The sequence below is a fragment of the Danio rerio genome, chromosome 14, assembly GCF_052040795.2.
Source record: "Danio rerio strain M-AB ecotype USA chromosome 14, GRCz13ab, whole genome shotgun sequence".
NCBI classification, from domain to species: Eukaryota; Metazoa; Chordata; class Actinopteri; order Cypriniformes; family Danionidae; genus Danio; species Danio rerio.
In genome coordinates, this window is record NC_141034.1 from 8791818 (window position 1) to 8809808 (window position 17991).

Below are 17991 nucleotides of genomic sequence, written 5' to 3' on the forward strand. Positions count from 1 at the left end.
ACAGGGGTGGCCAACCCTGTTCCTGGAGAGTCACCTTCCTGCAGATTTCAGTTGCAACCCATATCAAACACACCTGCCTGTAATTATCAGGTGGTGTTCAGGTCCTAATTAATTGGTTCAGGTGTGTTTGATATGGGTAGCAACTGAAATCTGCAGAAAAGTGGCTCTCCAGGAACAGGGTTGGCCACCCCTTCTCTACCACACACAGTACATTATGATAGATCTATAAAAAACTATTTGACTGTTTTTCTTTCCTTAAAATGGCTTAGCTTGAAGTGCTGTAAAAAAAATTGGGAAAATTTCTTTTTTAAAGGTACTTTATGGCAACAACACCCAATGATGGTTAAGGGGTGGGGTTGGGTGCCATGCCTCCTTTTTAAAATCGTACGAATTCGTACGAATTAGCCACTAAACGGACAAAACGTAAAATACTTACTTTTCCTCATGAGATCAGGCTGGTTCAACAGATAATTCAATCGAAAAATCTACCTTCTGCCAGTTTTCCAAATGATCAACTTGAAGTCAAGTTATTATTTATTGCTTTTAAAACTGGGATTAACGATAAGACTTTTGTCAGGTAGCGTAAAGCCTAGTTGATTTCATAATCGTTGGATTTCCGTTGTTTTCATACTGCATGAGTATCTAGGATGGTGTTCAGTTGCGATTTCACAAAACCTGTGTAAAACCAATGTAAACTTGGCATTAAACACTGAGCAAAAGTCTTTAGCAATTAATCCCACTAAAAATATTTTTTTAAGTCAGTCATAAAGACAAAAATAAAATGTATTAATTTAATTCCTTTAAATAAAATTGTATTAAAATGCATTAATTATATTATTTAACACTTAAGTTCCTTTTTACTTTGTAAGTAAGTATTTAAAGACCATTTAAGCTTTAGCAGAAAGTAAATTTATGACTTTTCAGCACTCTTTATGGAGCATAAGCTGTAAAACATCCATGGGTCAGTTAGCATGCTAGCTTCAAGAAAATGCTGGCTAGCAGAAAGCCTCTTTTTTTGAGCTGAAAGTGAGCCGACAGTGAGACTGCTGAGCTTATAGAAGAACGTAAATCAAGCTCATCCATAGAGAAAATAATCTTTCTTCACTGTAGAGACAGAGAGAGAAAACATTATTACTGAAGTAAATGTGTGCGTTGTGTTCACACTTATATGTGTGTGTCAGAATGAATCACGATGGGTCTTTGTCATTCGCACCGTGCCGTGCTGTAAAATCCTCACAGGTCTCCGTATCACACTGAAGTCTGTCTTTGCCGGGTTTAAACCCAGTCTATAATTAGCTCCATCCTGTCTCTGTCTGACGCCTCAGCTTTACTGCGAGTTGCTCAGCAGCTTAAAATGACTGCAAGAATGGAAAATAAATCTTTAAAGGGACAGATCAGACAAATATAAACAGTTTAGCATTATTTACTTACTGGAATGTTGTTCTGTATGATGACTTACTTTGCTCTGTGCAGCAGAAAAAATGATTTTTTTTTAGAATATCTTCATTTCCATTAATTGTTATGACAGAAAATGAGGACTGCAGCTGTCAAGCTTTAAAAACGGTACAAAAAGAATATGAATGTATTCAGTTTTTCAGTGAATAACATGAATTTTAGATAGTTTCTTAGAAAAAGACTGTATGTGTCTGCATGAATGACTTCTAATACTTTTTTGTGTGATTTCTTTTTTTAAAGTGGCCTATAAAAGATTATAAATGCTACATATAAATTATAGTTAGGTCAGGGGTATTTCAGTTAAGTTTTAAAAGGGTCTGCTCTCTAAATGTCCTCCCATCAAAGATAATCTTATGTTTTAGATGTCATTATACTGTATGGCTGTGAAATGAGAGAAAAAAAAATCACATCTCATGAATATTTATTGTTCATTTTAAGTTGGCAGCTGTAATACCATGTCACAGAAGGAAATAATAAATCCTGTATGGTCTAAAATATCCAAGCCATATTGGAATTGTGAAGTGAAACTATATTAAAGGGACGGGGAAATTTTATATTATAGGGAAATAACTATTCGGTAATCATTTACTCATCCTTCATTTGTCACAAACTTGTTGAAAGATTATGGAAACTGGTAACCATTGACTTTCATAACATGTGTTTTTTTTTTTTTAACCCTAAACCTAATCATAACCCTAGATGTCAATGGTTTCCTGTTTTCTAACATTCTTCAATATGTCTTATTTTGTGCTTTTCAGCAACAAAAAAAGATCTTAAATAAAAATACTGTAAACATTTGATCCTTCATTTTTCACAAACTTGTTGAAAAATTATGAAAACTGCTAACCGTGGACTTCCATAGTATGTGTTTTTCATACTAGGCATATGTATGTCAATGGTTACCTGTTTTCTACTGCAACATTTTTCGAAAGATCTTCTCTTGTGCTTTTCAGCAAATAAGGAAATTCCTAAACAAAAACACTGCAATCGTTAACTCATCCTTAATTTGTTACAAACCTGTTGAAAAATCATGGAAACCGGTACCCATTGACGTCTATGGTATGTGTTTTTTACAATAACCCTATAGATGACAGTGGTTACCTGTTTTCTAACATTCTTCATAACATCTTCTTTAGCTTTTTTCAGCAAAAAAGGAAGTCGTAAATAAAAATACTGTAATCATTTACTCATCCTTCATTTGTCACAAACCTGTTGAAATATGATGGAAACCTGTAACCAATGACTTCCATATTATGGCTTTTTTTGTAACCCTAACCCTATAGATGTCAGTGGTTACCTGTTTTTAACATTCTTCAAAATATCTTCCTTTTTTAGCAAAAAATAAAGTTGTAAATAAAAATACTGCAATCATTTACGCATCTTTCAATTGTCACAAACCTGTTGAAAAATGTTGGAAACCGCTAACCATTGGCTTCCATAGTATGTATTTTTTTTTACCCTAACCCTATGGATATCAGTGGTTACCTGTTTTCTAATATTCTTCAAAATATCTTCTCTTGTGCTTTTCAGCAACGAAGAAAGTCGTATATAAAAACACTGTAATCTTTTACTCATCCTTATATTGCCACAATCCTGTTAAAAACTTATGGAAGTTGGGAACCATTCTATTTGTATGTGTATTACCCTAACCCTATGGATGTCAATGGTTACCTAATTTCTAAAATTCTTTAAAACATCTTTTGCGTTTTCAACCTAAAAGGAAGTCATAAATAAAAATACTGTAATTATTTACTCATCCTTCATTTGCCACAAACCTGTTAAAAAATCATGGAAACCAATAACCATTGACTTCCATATTATGTTCGTTTTTAACCCTAACCCTAAGCCTATTGATATCAGTGGTTACCTGTTTTGTAACATTCTTCAACATATTGTTTATTCTTTTTTGCAAAAAAATAAAAATAATAATAATAATAATACGATCGTAAATAAAAATACTGTCATCATTTCCTCATGCTTTATTTGTCACAAACCTGTTAAAAATTGATGGAAACTGGTAACCACTGACTTCCATAATAGTTTTTTTTTTAATCCTAATCCTAACCCTATGTATGTTAGTGGTTACCTGTTTTCTAACATTTATCAAAATAACATATTTGTGCTTTTTAGCAAAAAAGAAGAAAAATATTATAATCATTTACTCATTATTAATTTGTCACAAACCTGTTGAAAAATTATAGAAACTGGTAAACATTGACTTCCATATCATGTGTTATTTAATATTTTTTTTACAGTAATTTGATTAAATATCTTTTTTTTTTTTTTTTTTTTTTTTTTGCTAAAAAGCACAAAGTATGATACTTTAATACAATCTTAAAAAACTGGTATCCATTGAAATCCATAGGGTTAGGGTTAAAAAAAACCCCACAACAAGTCAATGGTTACCAGTCAATTTTTTTTAACCCTAACCCTATGAAAGTGGTTATCTGTTTTTAAACATTCTTCAAAGTATCTTCTTCTGTGCTTTTCAGCTAAAAAAAAAAAATAAAGTTAAAAAATAAATATATTGTAATCACTTACTCATCCTTCATTTGTCACAAACCTGTTGAAAAAAGATGGAAACTGGTAACCATTGACTTGTACAGTATGTGTTTCTTTTAACCCTAACCCTAACCCTATGGATGTCAATGGGTATCTGTTTTTATTAAGATTTTTAAAGTATCATCTTTTGTGCTTTTTAGCAAAAAAAAAAAAAAAGAAGATCCTAAATAAAAATACTGTAATCATTTACTTATCATTCATTTGCCACAAACCTGTTAAAAAATCATGGAAACCAATAACCATTGACTTCCATATTATGTTCGTTTTTAACCCTAACCCTAAGCCTATTGATATCAGTGGTTACCTGTTTTCTAAAATTCTTCAACATATTGTTTATTCTTTTTTGCAAAAAAAATAAAAATAATAATAATAATAATACGATCGTAAATAAAAATACTGTCATCATTTCCTCATGCTTTATTTGTCACAAACCTGTTAAAAATGGATGGAAACTGGTAACCACTGACTTCCATAATAGGTTTTTTTTAAATCCTAATCCTAACCCTATGTATGTTAGTGGTTACCTGTTTTCTAACATTTATCAAAATAACATATTTGTGCTTTTTAGCAAAAAAGAAGAAAAATATTATAATCATTTACTCATCATTAATTTGTCACAAACCTGTTGAAAAATTATAGAAACTGGTAAACATTGACTTCCATATCATGTGTTATTTAATATTTTTTTACAGTAATTTTATTAAATATCTTTTTTTTTTTTTTTTTTTTTTGCTAAAAAGCACAAAGTATGATACTTTAATACAATCTTAAAAAACTGGTATCCATTGAAATCCATAGGGTTAGGGTTAAAAAAACCCCCACAACAAGTCAATGGTTACCAGTCAATTTTTTTTAACCCTAACCCTATGAAAGTGGTTATCTGTTTTTAAACATTCTTCAAAGTATCTTCTTCTGTGCTTTTCAGCTAAAAAAAAAAAAAAAAGTTAAAAAATAAATATATTGTAATCACTTACTCATCCTTCATTTGTCACAAACCTGTTGAAAAAAGATGGAAACTGGTAACCATTGACTTGTACAGTATGTGTTTCTTTTAACCCTAACCCTAACCCTATGGATGTCAATGGGTATCTGTTTTTATTAAGATTTTTAAAGTATCATCTTTTGTGCTTTTTAGCAACAAAAAAAAAAGAAGATCCTAAATAAAAATACTGTAATCATTTACTTATCATTCATTTGTCACAAACCTATTGAAAAATGATGGAAACCGGTAACCATTGACTTAAGTGTTTTTTTAAACCCTAATCCTAACTCTATGGATGTCAATGGTTACCTGTTTTCTAACATTCTTCAAAATAACTTCATTTGTGCTTTTCAACAAAGAGGAAGTCGTAAATAAAAATACTGTAATCATTTACTCATCCTTCATTTGTCACAAACTTGTTAAAAAATTATAGAAAACAAGTAACTATTGACTTCCATATTATGTTCTTTTTTTAGTGGAATCGTTGATGGTTCATTCTGCTGTGGTGACTCCTCATAAATAAGGGGCTAAGCCAAAGGAAAATGAATAAATAAATGACTGAATGTTTTGGTGAATTAAATTGTAAAATGTGATCATTGTATATGACCGTAAAATTATATTCTGAGAATTTTTGTCCAATGTGGGAAATAGGAGTTATGGGTATGTACACTAAAAGGTTATTAATTGATTGATTGATTGATTGATTGATTGATTGATTGATTGATTGATTGATTGATTGATTGATTGATTGATTGATTAATTGATTGATTGGTTGTTTGATTGTTTGTTTGTTTTTCTGCAAATGTAAGTAGCCTGAATATAAAACAATTAAGTTTCCCCAAGCAGCAAAAGTCTTGTGTGTGTGTGTGTGTGGAGCTAATTTGTGACCTCTTAAGTGATACTGAGATGATCAAACTGAAAATAGACGGCGTGAGCAACAGAGAGAGAAAAGAAATGTAGTTATTAGTTGTGATGGTGGCCTAGCATGAGTTGTCATGATCACTGTAACCAATTACGATGGCCATTGAGCTGAATGATCTGATGTTTGCTGATGAGGGGACAAACATGTGGTGGCTGCAGGTTACTGAAGCATGCAGATGGCACAGATAACAGACAAGCAAAAGGCTCCACTCTACCTCACATCCTGATCCTGAAGAGATAACTGCAGGTTTTAAAAGATAAAGGGTTACACATGAAGGAATGCAGGACCATGGAGCATTTTGTCATGAAGTGTGTGTGTGAATTTGTTAGCGTGTTGGACGTTATTTGTGTCTGTTCTGCCAATATGAATGTGAGTCACCACTTAATGGAAATGTTAGATTTTGCAGCTGCATCAAGCTTTCCAGTTTGTTTGTGAGCTCGAAGTCTGCATGCTTCTATGTATTTTTAACTTGGAATAATCTATATTTTTAATGCACTTAAGTTAGTCTCTGGAGTTCATTCATAATTTAGTTTCCACGTATAAACTTAGAGGAACCTCGCTCTCAGCCTGCCAAACTGTTGTCGAATGTATTTTTTAAATCTGATTTTTAAATAGATCTCTTGTGTGATTGTTAGGCCTTATTCTTCATATATGAGCGTGCGCAGCCATTTGAATAATTTTTGGCTTGAGACTTCTGCTCTCATTCACTTTCATTGATGTTAAGACATTAAAAACACCTTGTCATGCGGCTTGATTTTGGAAACGGACATTTTCTTATTATGTTATTCCATTTTTTATGTATAATCATGAACACGCTTATTTTGTTTATTTTTATATATATATAAATTCTTAGTGTTTTCTTCTATAGGCAACAGACTCAGAAGTTTTAAAACAATTGGAATAAGGAAAATATATAGTATTATTTTTTAACACCAGCTGAGAGCTTTAAATAAAAATACAAATATTTACACTGTAAAAGTGATTAGTTGAATTTACTCAAAAAATGAAGTAAATCTATTGCTCTCACAGTAAAAGAGTGGGCTTTACATAAAAAGTCAGTAACCCTGTTGCCTTAAAATTATGAAGTTAATGAACTGTGCATAATTATTAAAGTTTAGTCAACTTAAGTTACAAAGGGTTTACTAATATTTTCTAGTCACCTGAACACTTTTAACGCAACAGGTTTTCTCATTTTAATGAAACTAATCCTATTTTGCTGTGCGCATTACATATAAAACATTTTTCTAAGCTTTGTTAATTCACAGAATTTGTGCAAACAAAGACAAATAACTACATTACCCATGATGCAGTAAAACCTCACCAATTATTAATACCTGCATCAACACATATTAAGCAGACGGTCTACTAATGCTCAAATGGACCGTCAAAATAAAGTGTTACCAATTTTCTTTATTGATTTATCGTTTTGAACCACTGAGCCAAAGTAAATAAATTATATATATATAATTATAATTATTAAATGTAATTAAAATATCGTTGAATTATTAAACCCCCTGCTTATTTTCCCCAATTTTTGTTTGAGGGAGAGTAGGGTTTTTTTTTCAACACATTTGTAAACATTATAGTTTAATAACTCATTTCTAATAACTGATTTACTTTATATTTGCTATGATGACAGTAAATAATAATTTAATAGATATTTATCAAGACACTTCTATACAGCTTAAAGTAACATTTAAAGGCTTAACAAGGTTAATTGGGTTAACTAGGCAGGTTAGGGTAATTAGGTGAGTTATAAAAAAAAAAAAAAAAAAAAAAAAAATATATATATATATATATATATATATATATATATATATATATATATATATATATATATATATATATAATTTTTTATAATTATTTTTTATATAAACTGCTTTTATTCTAGCTAAAATAAACCAAATTTGACTTTTTCCAGGAGTAAAAATATTATCAGACATACTGTGAAAATTTCCTTGCTCTGTTAAACATCATTTGGGAAATATTCAAAAAAGAAAAAAAAAAATATTCAAAGGGGGGCTAATAATTCTGACTTACATATATATGGTTATAACTTAATATCTAGTAGTAATAGTTTAACTATTCTTTAGTTAACTATTTAATAGTTTACCTATTCACTATGGATATAATTATTAATAGTTATAATCATTAATTATTAATAAACAATTATTATTAGTTCAAAGAAAACCTAAATGCATTATTCAGCTACACTGAAGAGGAAATACTATAATAAGACTTCATTCAATCCAGTCTTCATTTCATCCTTTAAAATGTTCAGATTTTTATTTATTTATTTATTTTTTTGCAATAGCTTTTTAGTTTGATGTCACTGCAATTGATTATCATCAGCGATTGATTTTATATTTATGTTCGCAATTAAATAAATAAAATAGTAATATTATTAGTAATGCATTTAGTTATGCTGTGATGAATAAACGTGAACTTGTTGTGTGCCAGTGTGAGATGAAGTGAGTCGAGAGTCTGATAATAGTCGCTCAGTGCAGACTAACGGCCTGCTGCTCCCGGGCTCCGGTCCAAAGCGCTGCTTCCACTTCGGAAATATGGAAATATGGCTCGGGCAGAACTCATTGAGTAATTCAATCCATCCAGAGCGACTCTCTCCGCCCCCTTCCCATTGTGTCCGACTTTGAGGAACTTCACACTGGGAAGCCGTTTGCGCCAAATCGCCGGTGTCAAAGCGCGCGCGCGGATTCGCTTTGAATTACTCGCGTCGGAAGCGTTTTTATCGAGTAACGCGAACGGCATTCGGTCAGACAGTTCACCTGAACCCCCCTTTCAGCCACAACAGCGTCGAAAACTTGTTCCATTCTGGAAAATCCTGATTACTCAACGCGCAAAGCGCCTGAAGGCGAATGGAGTTGAAAGGATATTTCTCGCTCCCCGCGGGACTGATGCCTGATCTCCAGTGAAAGATGTGGAAAGATGAATATGAAGTGCATTTCGACTTTCTTCTGGGACTTCTGTAAGTTCGTCTCTTGTTTTTCTTGCTTCTGAAAGGCGTTTCACTGGAAAAGGCTGTGAAAACTGGCGGAATACGTTATAATTTCTGTGATAATTTTATTCTTTTTGATCTGTTGGACGTGTTTAATTATGGATACCGTTAAAGGTATTTTAGCTTTAAGCTTTTCTTAAATTATGTAATGTATTGAAAGGGACTTTGGGACTGTTTGTTTAAACTTTATACAGTTTTCTGGGACATCTCGCCCTTTGCTCTTTTCTGGACACATCTGGTCGCTGTTTTTTTAGAGGTGAAGGAAAAGCTGTCATATGTTTCTTTTTTTCCAGTCAGTATTTGTCAGTGAAGGTTCATTTTATAAACTTTAAAACAATTCTACCGTTTTCACTCACTCAATAAATAAATAAATAAATAAATAAATAAATAAAATAAATAAAACAAAAGTAAAAATACCGTTCATTAAACCCAATGACCTTTGGTGACAAGATGCCCCACTTGCAATTAGGCTGACTTTTTATTAACAGTGGTAACGTCAGGCAATAAAAAACGTAAAATAGTTAATGGAGTACAACCAAAGATATACACCAGACGATTGTTTTCTAAAAATGTAATGGCTGATTTGCATAAAATTGCAACTTGCAAAGCACATGCAACAGCTTGTCTGTATAAAAATGTGACAACCTGTCCTGACCTGAGATTTATGAGGGAAAAATAAACCCTCTGAACATCAGCCTAGTTATAATCTGCCCTCTTTATTATATATATTTGACTTTAGTCTGAATTTATGCCAGCATGGTTTCTTGTTTTCACTTCTTACACAACAGTATATTCTGTTGGCAATATTAGTAAGCGGAAAACATTTAGTTACATTATAATAGTATAAAAACTTTTTTGGCTAGTTCTTAATACCTAGTAATTTTATATACACAGAAAGCATGTTAATTGCAAGAAAATTGTCTGCATTCATTTATTTCATAACTGCTGGTGATTAAGCATAACAAATATATTTGTGTACAAACATGGCAGGATCTGTATTATTAAAATGTATAAATTTAATATGGCATCATACTCAATTATGTTAGGTTACGATTGAATAAAGTCTTCTTGCATGCAGACCAATGATTAAAACCTTGGGTCGTTTTAGGATTGAAGGTTTAAGGATAGTTTAAGATGCAAAAAGATTAGTACATCATGCAAAAAAGTACATCATTTAGCTCTACTAATTGCCAATGTAAGCCCATATAGTCTTAAATGAGCTTTTTAATATCAAAGTACAAACCCAAAAGTTTGTTTTGACACAATATATGTGTGTGATAAAAAAGTGATTGCCTTGCCTTGCCTTATATATATATATATATATATATATATACATACAGTATATATATATATATATATATATATATATATATATATATATATATATATATATATATATATATATATATATATATATATATATATAATTTATTATATTATTTATTAAATATTTATATTTATTATGTATATGTGATACACACAAATAAAGAGATACTACACAAAGAAACTACACTGTAGAAACTACACAAAAAGTTACATAGATATTTAAATTGTATTGTATACATAATACATACATGTTTTATATATAAATATTAATAATTTTCTCAAATATGTGCATGTATGTGTGCATTTATATATACATAATAAATAAAGACAATACACATATTTAATTTATGTCAAAACTGTTATTTTGGATGTGATTAATTGTTATGATTTTTTACCCAGCACTAATATACATATATATACAACTATTGGTAAACTGAATGACAATAAATCAGGTACTATTTTCAATAAATCAGGGTAAACAATTTTGGTAGGCATTTGTTTTGGTCAGAATTATTTTATTGCTTAGGATTTGCTTGGAAAAAAAAGTTAATTTTAACGGGACACATTTTTCAAATGTCAAAAACAATAAATAAATTAATATATAATTATAGAGTAATATGTAAAATGAAGCAGGGGCGGACTGGGTATCTGGCAGACCGGGCAGTTTCCCGCTAGGCCGACATACTTTTTGGGATGGGCTGATCATCTTCTTATGATCTGATTGGCCCATAAAACACTTTGCAGCCTATCATTTTGTTTCTGCCTAATTAATTGACGATGCTGTGATCTGTGAAGCTCTGAAAGTAAGACCGGCCCTTGTGACAAAATCTGCAGCCCATTGGGTCTTTTCTTTTTTGCCATTGGGCTGACCCATTCACAACCTCCCATTTTGAGCTCTGTGTGAGCGTGCAACGTTGGTGTGTATTTGTCAAAATAGGCAAGTCAAGAGCCTTTCACACTGGCTGCGTCTGTAGCATGTAGCTCATCGGCGGCTGTCGCACAGATCAATCTATCCCCGTCTATTCTATCTAGTTACCTATCTATGTATATAAATGCACTTTTTATTTTTTATCAACTTCCTCCAATGCTGTTTCTTTAACCTGCAACTCTGTGTTTGACAAATTATAGATTCTAGAGAACTGTATGCTTCTCAAGCTCTATAAGGAGTGTCATTCATGTCTTTTTAGGTGCACTATTCAATTCAATTTAATTCAGCTTTATTTGTATAGCGCTTTTGCAATGTAGATTGTGTCAAAGCAGCTTCACATAATGGGTCATAGTAACTGGAACAGTGTAGTTCAGTTTTTAGTGTTTAAGTTCAGTTCAGTTCAGTTTAGCTCAGTTCAGTGTGATTTAAAATCATTACTGAGAGTTCAAATACTGAAGAACAAATTCATCGATGCGTAGCTCTACCAATCCTAAAACATGCGAGCCAGTGGCGACAGCGACTTCTGATATGTCAGAAGACAATCGCCTGTGATATCATGTACAATATAGTTATAATGCTATTTATGCATGATCAAACTAGTGTGCTACCATAAGCAAAAGTAATACAATTTTTTAAATCCAGCCCTGCAATTAAGTACAATTAAAAAAGTATTTATATTTTGATGCTCGAAAACTCTTACTTTCTGATTCGCACTCTTAGGTAACAACTAGCCTCATCCCCACTTAACAAAAATATTAAACAATCATCTCTTCCGTCAGCACATATTTTTTTGATAAATGCATGGCCTGAAGATAGCCTTTTTAGCGGGTGAGTGGATGTTTGCTAACCTAAACCCTTATGCAACCCAAATATTTTCATTGCACATTCTGATGCGTAATGCATTTCAGCCCAACCCTGCTGCTTTCATGTGCACCACTAACACAACACACACACACACACACACAAACACACACACACACACACACGCACGCACATGCACACGCACGCATATAAAGAGGGATTTGTGTTATTGGCAAACTGACAAGGACGCAGCAACTCCTTCACACCTCGCTCTGTTCGTCCAGCACACCCTCTCCGTCGGCATCAGAGCGGGCAGAGAGACTGAGAAACACTGGCATGTGATTCACAGACATGCAGACTCATGTTTAATGTCAGGCCCATAAAAAAACATGACTGCGGGGTTCATGGAGGATCACTGTACAGTTGATGTCAGAATTATTAGACCTCCTGAATTATTAGCCCCCCTGTATATTTTTTTCCACAATTTCTGTTTAACGGAGAGCAGATTTTTTTCAACACATTTCTAAACATAATAATTTTAATAACTAATTTGTAATGACTGATTTATTTTATCTTTGCCATAATGACAGTACATCATATTTTACTAGATATTGTTCAAAAAACTATTATTCAGCTTATAGTAACATTTAAAGGCCTAAATAGGCTAATTAGGCAAGTTAGGATAATCAGACGAATCATTTATAGGTGCAGTAGGTAATCTTCCACAATGCTAACAGCTTAGCATAAATCTCTGAATCACAGCCCCTCCCCTGCCGTCTAGAGCCACGCCTCCTTAAGCACTAACACAGCAAAAGAACCCTCTCTCATGTGTTAAAAGCGACTAGTGCTTGTCCGGCATTGAGCAAGCCAAACTGACATGCTATTTCAAAGTAAATATTTAGAGTGGCATGGTAAACAATACAGGGAGAGACTAGGCGGAATAGCGCTATTTACTTGTGTTTTGTTGTTAAACCAATTAAAATCTACATTATAGATGCTGTAAAAGGTCCCTTATGAAACTAAAAATAGTCTTATCAATCTTTCATCGGAAGATTTTAGCGGCTGAAAAACACTTCTGTGAAGATATAACCCGTTTGTAACAACAACATCTAAAGTTACATCAGCTTTGCATGAAGCTAAATAGTTCTAAAAACAAAACATTACCTGTCTAAGAGAAATCCTTCAGCCATTGTGTCATCTATTCTCCAGCGTGCAAAGGGAACTCCAATATTGTTTTAGGTCTTTATAAAGTTTTGATTCAGCATGTTTTTACCGATCTCTCACGCGCGCACCCTCTCTCGTGAACGCGCAGCACAAACAACCGTCGGCGGAGATGCATACAAACATCTACGCAGTTGTTCAAATCTGCATTTGCTGACAGACAGATTTGCCTACTTATCGGAATTATGAGAGATGTTTAATTGGATGAACATTTTTTAGTTTTATGCCTTACCCAAAATATAAAAATACATATAAATACATTTAGATCATTTACTGTAATCATTACTATTAGACTGTGAAGAGACTTTCAACCAGCACAACAGAAAATGCTTCTGAAGACAATCACCTACTGCACCTTAAACAGTGGTTTGTTCTGTAGACAATCAAGAAAATATTGCTAAAGATGGCTAATAATATTGACCTTAAGAAGATTTTTTAAAACTAAAAAACTTTAATTCCAGCCAAAATAAAACAAATAATAAGAAAAAAAAATTATGGAGAATTCTGTGAAAAATTCCTTGCTCTGTTAAACATCATTCATGAAAAAAATTCATAGGAGGGCTTATAATTTTTGACTTCGGCTGTATACCAGAGAAGCTGTAGTCTCTTACTGTACAGTGTTTATCAGAGCTGCCTGCCGTCAGCAGGGCATCACGCTGGGGTTTATTTTTATCTGCTCAAATCTCTTAGGTGGAAGTTCATTGTGTTGCCTAGGAATGAAATACCATGGTATGGTGGACAAAAGTGGCAGCAGGATGGATGTTGATGTGTGATATCCTGTGTATATGTCTGAGGAGCTTGTTTTACGGTATATTGGGAAGCAAAAAAGTTTGGTAATTTGGGGATGTAGTTGTATACATTTCATTATTTCATTTTTTTTTCATTCATTCATTATCTTTTTGGCTTAGTCTCTTTATTGTTCAGGGGTCGCCACAGCGGAATGAACCGCCAACTTATCCAGCTTAAGTTTTATGCCGCGTATGCCCTTCCAGCCACAACCCAACACCAGGAAACGTTCGAGGTTACAGAAGTAACCCTTCGTTCCCCGAGGAGGGGAACGGAAGTGCCATGAATGGGAGGATTCGGATCAGAAGCCGCTTATCTGGAGAGTATTGAACGGGCCAATGAATGAAATTAATTGGCAGCGTAAGCTTGCGCAGGTGTGCGACATCTGCAATCATCTCAGCATATAAGCACACCTGAAGCCAGCAGACGCCATCCTTTTAAGCTGAAGAGACTTTCAAACAGCTAAGGGACAGTCATTATGGCGACGGAATATGGCACTTCCGTTCCCCTCCTCGGGGAACGAAGGGTTACTTCTGTAACCTCGAACGTTCCCCTTCGGTTGGGGAACTTCAGTGCCATGAATGGGAGAATATGGAAAGCGCCACAATGACTGCACCTTACCAACACCCCCGATGAGGAGATAGTCAAGCAAGCGTGACGCACCCACATCATGGGGGGCGCGGTCCTCCAACGTGTCCCTGGCCCTAATTTATCCTACTTCAACAGAAGTTTTACGGATTTAGATATATTTTTTGGGAAGTCGTGAGCATCTAGATAATTCTAGGAAATACGACAGTACGTTGGGAAGCGTGCAATCCCGATAGGGAGGACGCTGCGGAGGCCATCCGTTACCCAAGGGGGGGATAGATGGCAGAATTTACCTATGGACTAGCCCTAAAAAGGGGGAGTACGCATAGCAAAGAGTGGTTAGCGGAGAGGGAAGACACGGGTCCGCCCAGGGGGGGGACTTAACCGTGGCGGAATAAGCATATGGGATCGCCTAGTGGGGATCACGCATAGCAGGCACCTATACCCAAAACGCGGGCTGACCAGCGGGCAGACCTACAACGTAGTGGGCCAGCAAGTGACTCCTCCGCTGAGTCAGTGCTGGGGGCCACGGAGGAATCTGCAGGGCTCACCTGACGGGGAACTTTACTGACAGATAAAAAAGGCGCACGTACCTCCGTGTTAGGGAGAATGGCGCAGCAAGCGTGTTTCAACACCCTACCGAGTTGTCTCCTCAATCACCAAAGGGTTACCTAATACCCTTGAGGAAACCGGCTCCACTCGCAGATTGTAAAACCTTGCAAATGTGTTGGGTGTCGCCCAGCCCGCAGCTCTACAGATGTCTGTTAGAGAGGCGCCGCGTGCATGCGCCCAAGAGGATGCAACGCTCCGAGTGGAGTGTGCACGTACTCCCGGGGGACACGGCTGACCTCGACTCGAATAAGCGAGTGAAATGGCATCCACAATCCAGTGGGATAATCTTTGTTTCGATACGGCACTTCCCTGCTGCCGACCGCCATAACAGACAAAGAGCTGCTCAGATGATCTAAAATTCTGAGTACGGTCCACATAAATGCGCAGAGCGCGAACTGGACAAAGTAAAGAAAGGGCTGGGTCTGCCTCCTCCGGGGGCAGCGCTTGCAGGTTCACTACCTGATCTCTAAAGGGGGTGGTAGGAACCTTGGGCACATAACCGGGGCGGGGTCTCAGGATAACGTGAGAGTAATCCGGCCCGAATTCCAGGCACGAGTCACTGACCGAAAATGCCTCCAGGTCCCCGACCCTCTTGATGGAGGCCAACGCAACCAGCAGAGCTGTCTTCAGGGACAGAAATCTTAGAGATACTGATTCGAGTGGCTCAAAGGGATCGGATCGCAGACTCGTGAGAACGAGGGCGAGATCCCAAGAGGGCATGAGAGGGGGGCGAGATGGATTAATTCGCCTAGCACCCCTAAGGAACTGGATGACCAGGTTATGCTTTCCCACGGTGCCGCCAGCTACCGCGCTATGATAAGCGGAGATGGCGGCCACGTAAACCTTGAGAGTGGAGGGCGACAGCCTGCTGTCCAACTTCTCTTGAAGGAAAGAGAGCACAACACTAATCTGGCAATTTCGGGGGTCTTCTCTGCGAGAGACGCACCATTCAGTGAATAGACTCCACTTCAGGGCGTAGGCGCGCCTCGTGGAGGGGGCTCTAGCCTGAGTGATGGTATTAACCACCGCAGTCGGTAGGTTACCTAAGTCTTCCTCGCGTCTAGGGACCACACGTGGAGGTTCCAAAGATCGGGGCGAGGGTGCCAGATGGTGCCCTGTCCCTGAGAGAGTAGGTCCTCTCTCAAAGGGATCCGCCAGGGGAGGGCCGTCGCGAGGAGTGAGAGCTCTGATATCCAGGTCCGGTTGGGCCAAAGGGGCGCAACTAGCAGAACCTGTTCCTCGTCCTCCCTGACCTTGCACAGAAACTGCGCGAGCAGGCTCACTGGGGGAAACGCATACTTGCGCATGCCCCGAGGCCAGCTGTGGGCCAGTGCATCCGTGCCGAGAGAGCCCTCGGTCAGGGAAAAAAACAACTGGCAGTGAGCGTTCTCGGGGGAAGCAAACAGATCGATCTGGGCCTCCCCGAATCGCGCCCATATCAGCTGAACAGACTCGGGGTGGAGTCTCCATTCTCCAGGGCGTAACAGCTGTCGTGAGAGCGCATCGGCTGCACGATTGAGCGTGCCTGGGACGTGAATGGCGCGCAGCGATTTCAGCCGCGGGTGACTCCAGAGGAGCAGACGGCGGGCGAGCTGAGACATGCGGCGAGAGCGCATACCCCCCATGCGGTTGATATACGCCGCCGCCGCCGTACTGTCCGTCCTGACCAGCACGTGTTGCCGCTCCAGCACCGGTAAAAAGCGGTGGAGAGCGAGGAACACTGCCAACAGCTCTAGGCGATTGATATGCCAATGCAGCTGGGCACCCTTCCAGAGGCCCGCAGCCGCATGCCCGCGACACACGGCCCCCCAACCCGTGTTGGAAGCGTCTGTTGAAACAACATGGCTGGACGCCTGTCCTAGAGGCACACCGGCCTGTAGGAACGAGGGGTCGTTCCAAGGGCTGAGGGCGCGGCGACACAGCGCAGTACGAGACCCGGTGTGTGCCCGCGTGCCATGCGCGTCTGGGGACCCGATCGTGAGCCAGTGCTGAAGTGGTCTCATATGGAGCAACCCGAGCGGCGTGACGGCGGCTGCGGATGCCATATGCCCCAGGAGCCTCTGAAAGAACTTCAGTGGGACCACTAGTTTGCTGTCGAGCTCCCTCAGACAGTTCAGCAACAGGCGAGCGCGTTCCTCGGAGAGGTGCGCTACCATGGTGATCGAGTCCAGCTCCATCCCGAGAAAAGAAATCCTCTGCACGGGGGCGAGTTTGCTCTTTTCTCGGTTGACCTGAAGCCCCAGTAGGCGGAGATGCCGAAGCACCTCGTCCCTGTGCATAATCAATTGCTCCCGCGAGTGGGCTAAAATCAGCCAGTCGTCGAGATAATTGAGTATGCGAATGCCCGCGAGCCGAAGGGGCGCTAGGGCACCCTCCGCGAGTTTGGTGAAGACCCGCGGAGACAGAGAGAGCCCGAAGGGGAGGACCTTGTACTGCCACGCTCGACCCTCGAACGCAAACCGCAGAAATTGGCGGTGGCGTGGAAGAATGGAGACATGGAAATACGCGTCCTTCAGGTCTATGGCTGCAAACCAATCCCGAGGACGAACGCATTGGAGAATGCGCCTCTGCGTGAGCATTCTGAACGGCAGCTTGTGCAGACAGCGGTTCAAAACGCGCAGATCTAGGATTGGCCGTGACCCACCGCTCTTTTTGGGTACGATGAAGTATGGGCTGTAAAACCCACTCTCCATCTCGGCTGGAGGAACCGGCTCGATTGCACCCTTCGCCAGGAGGGCAGCAATCTCCTCTCGCAAGACAGGGGCGGACAGGGGGTTGACCCTGGAGAAATA

At 37.7% G+C, this 17991-nt stretch overlaps 1 protein-coding gene across 10 annotated transcripts in view; it reads left to right on the plus strand.

The window, feature by feature from the left end:
* psd2 (pleckstrin and Sec7 domain containing 2) overlaps positions 1-17991 on the plus strand; it is a 197712-nt gene that overhangs the window by 114085 nt on the left and 65636 nt on the right. For 2 of the 10 annotated variants that reach the window (XM_087281072.1, XM_087281071.1), the window contains exon 1: positions 8584-8907. The exons of the other annotated variants lie outside the window; for them this stretch is intronic. In XM_087281072.1, the coding sequence (XP_087137198.1) occupies positions 8858-8907 (50 nt within the window). In that variant the 5' untranslated portion in view covers positions 8584-8857. Of the gene's footprint in view, positions 1-8583; positions 8908-17991 lie in introns of those variants that run through there. 10 annotated transcript variants of the gene reach the window in all.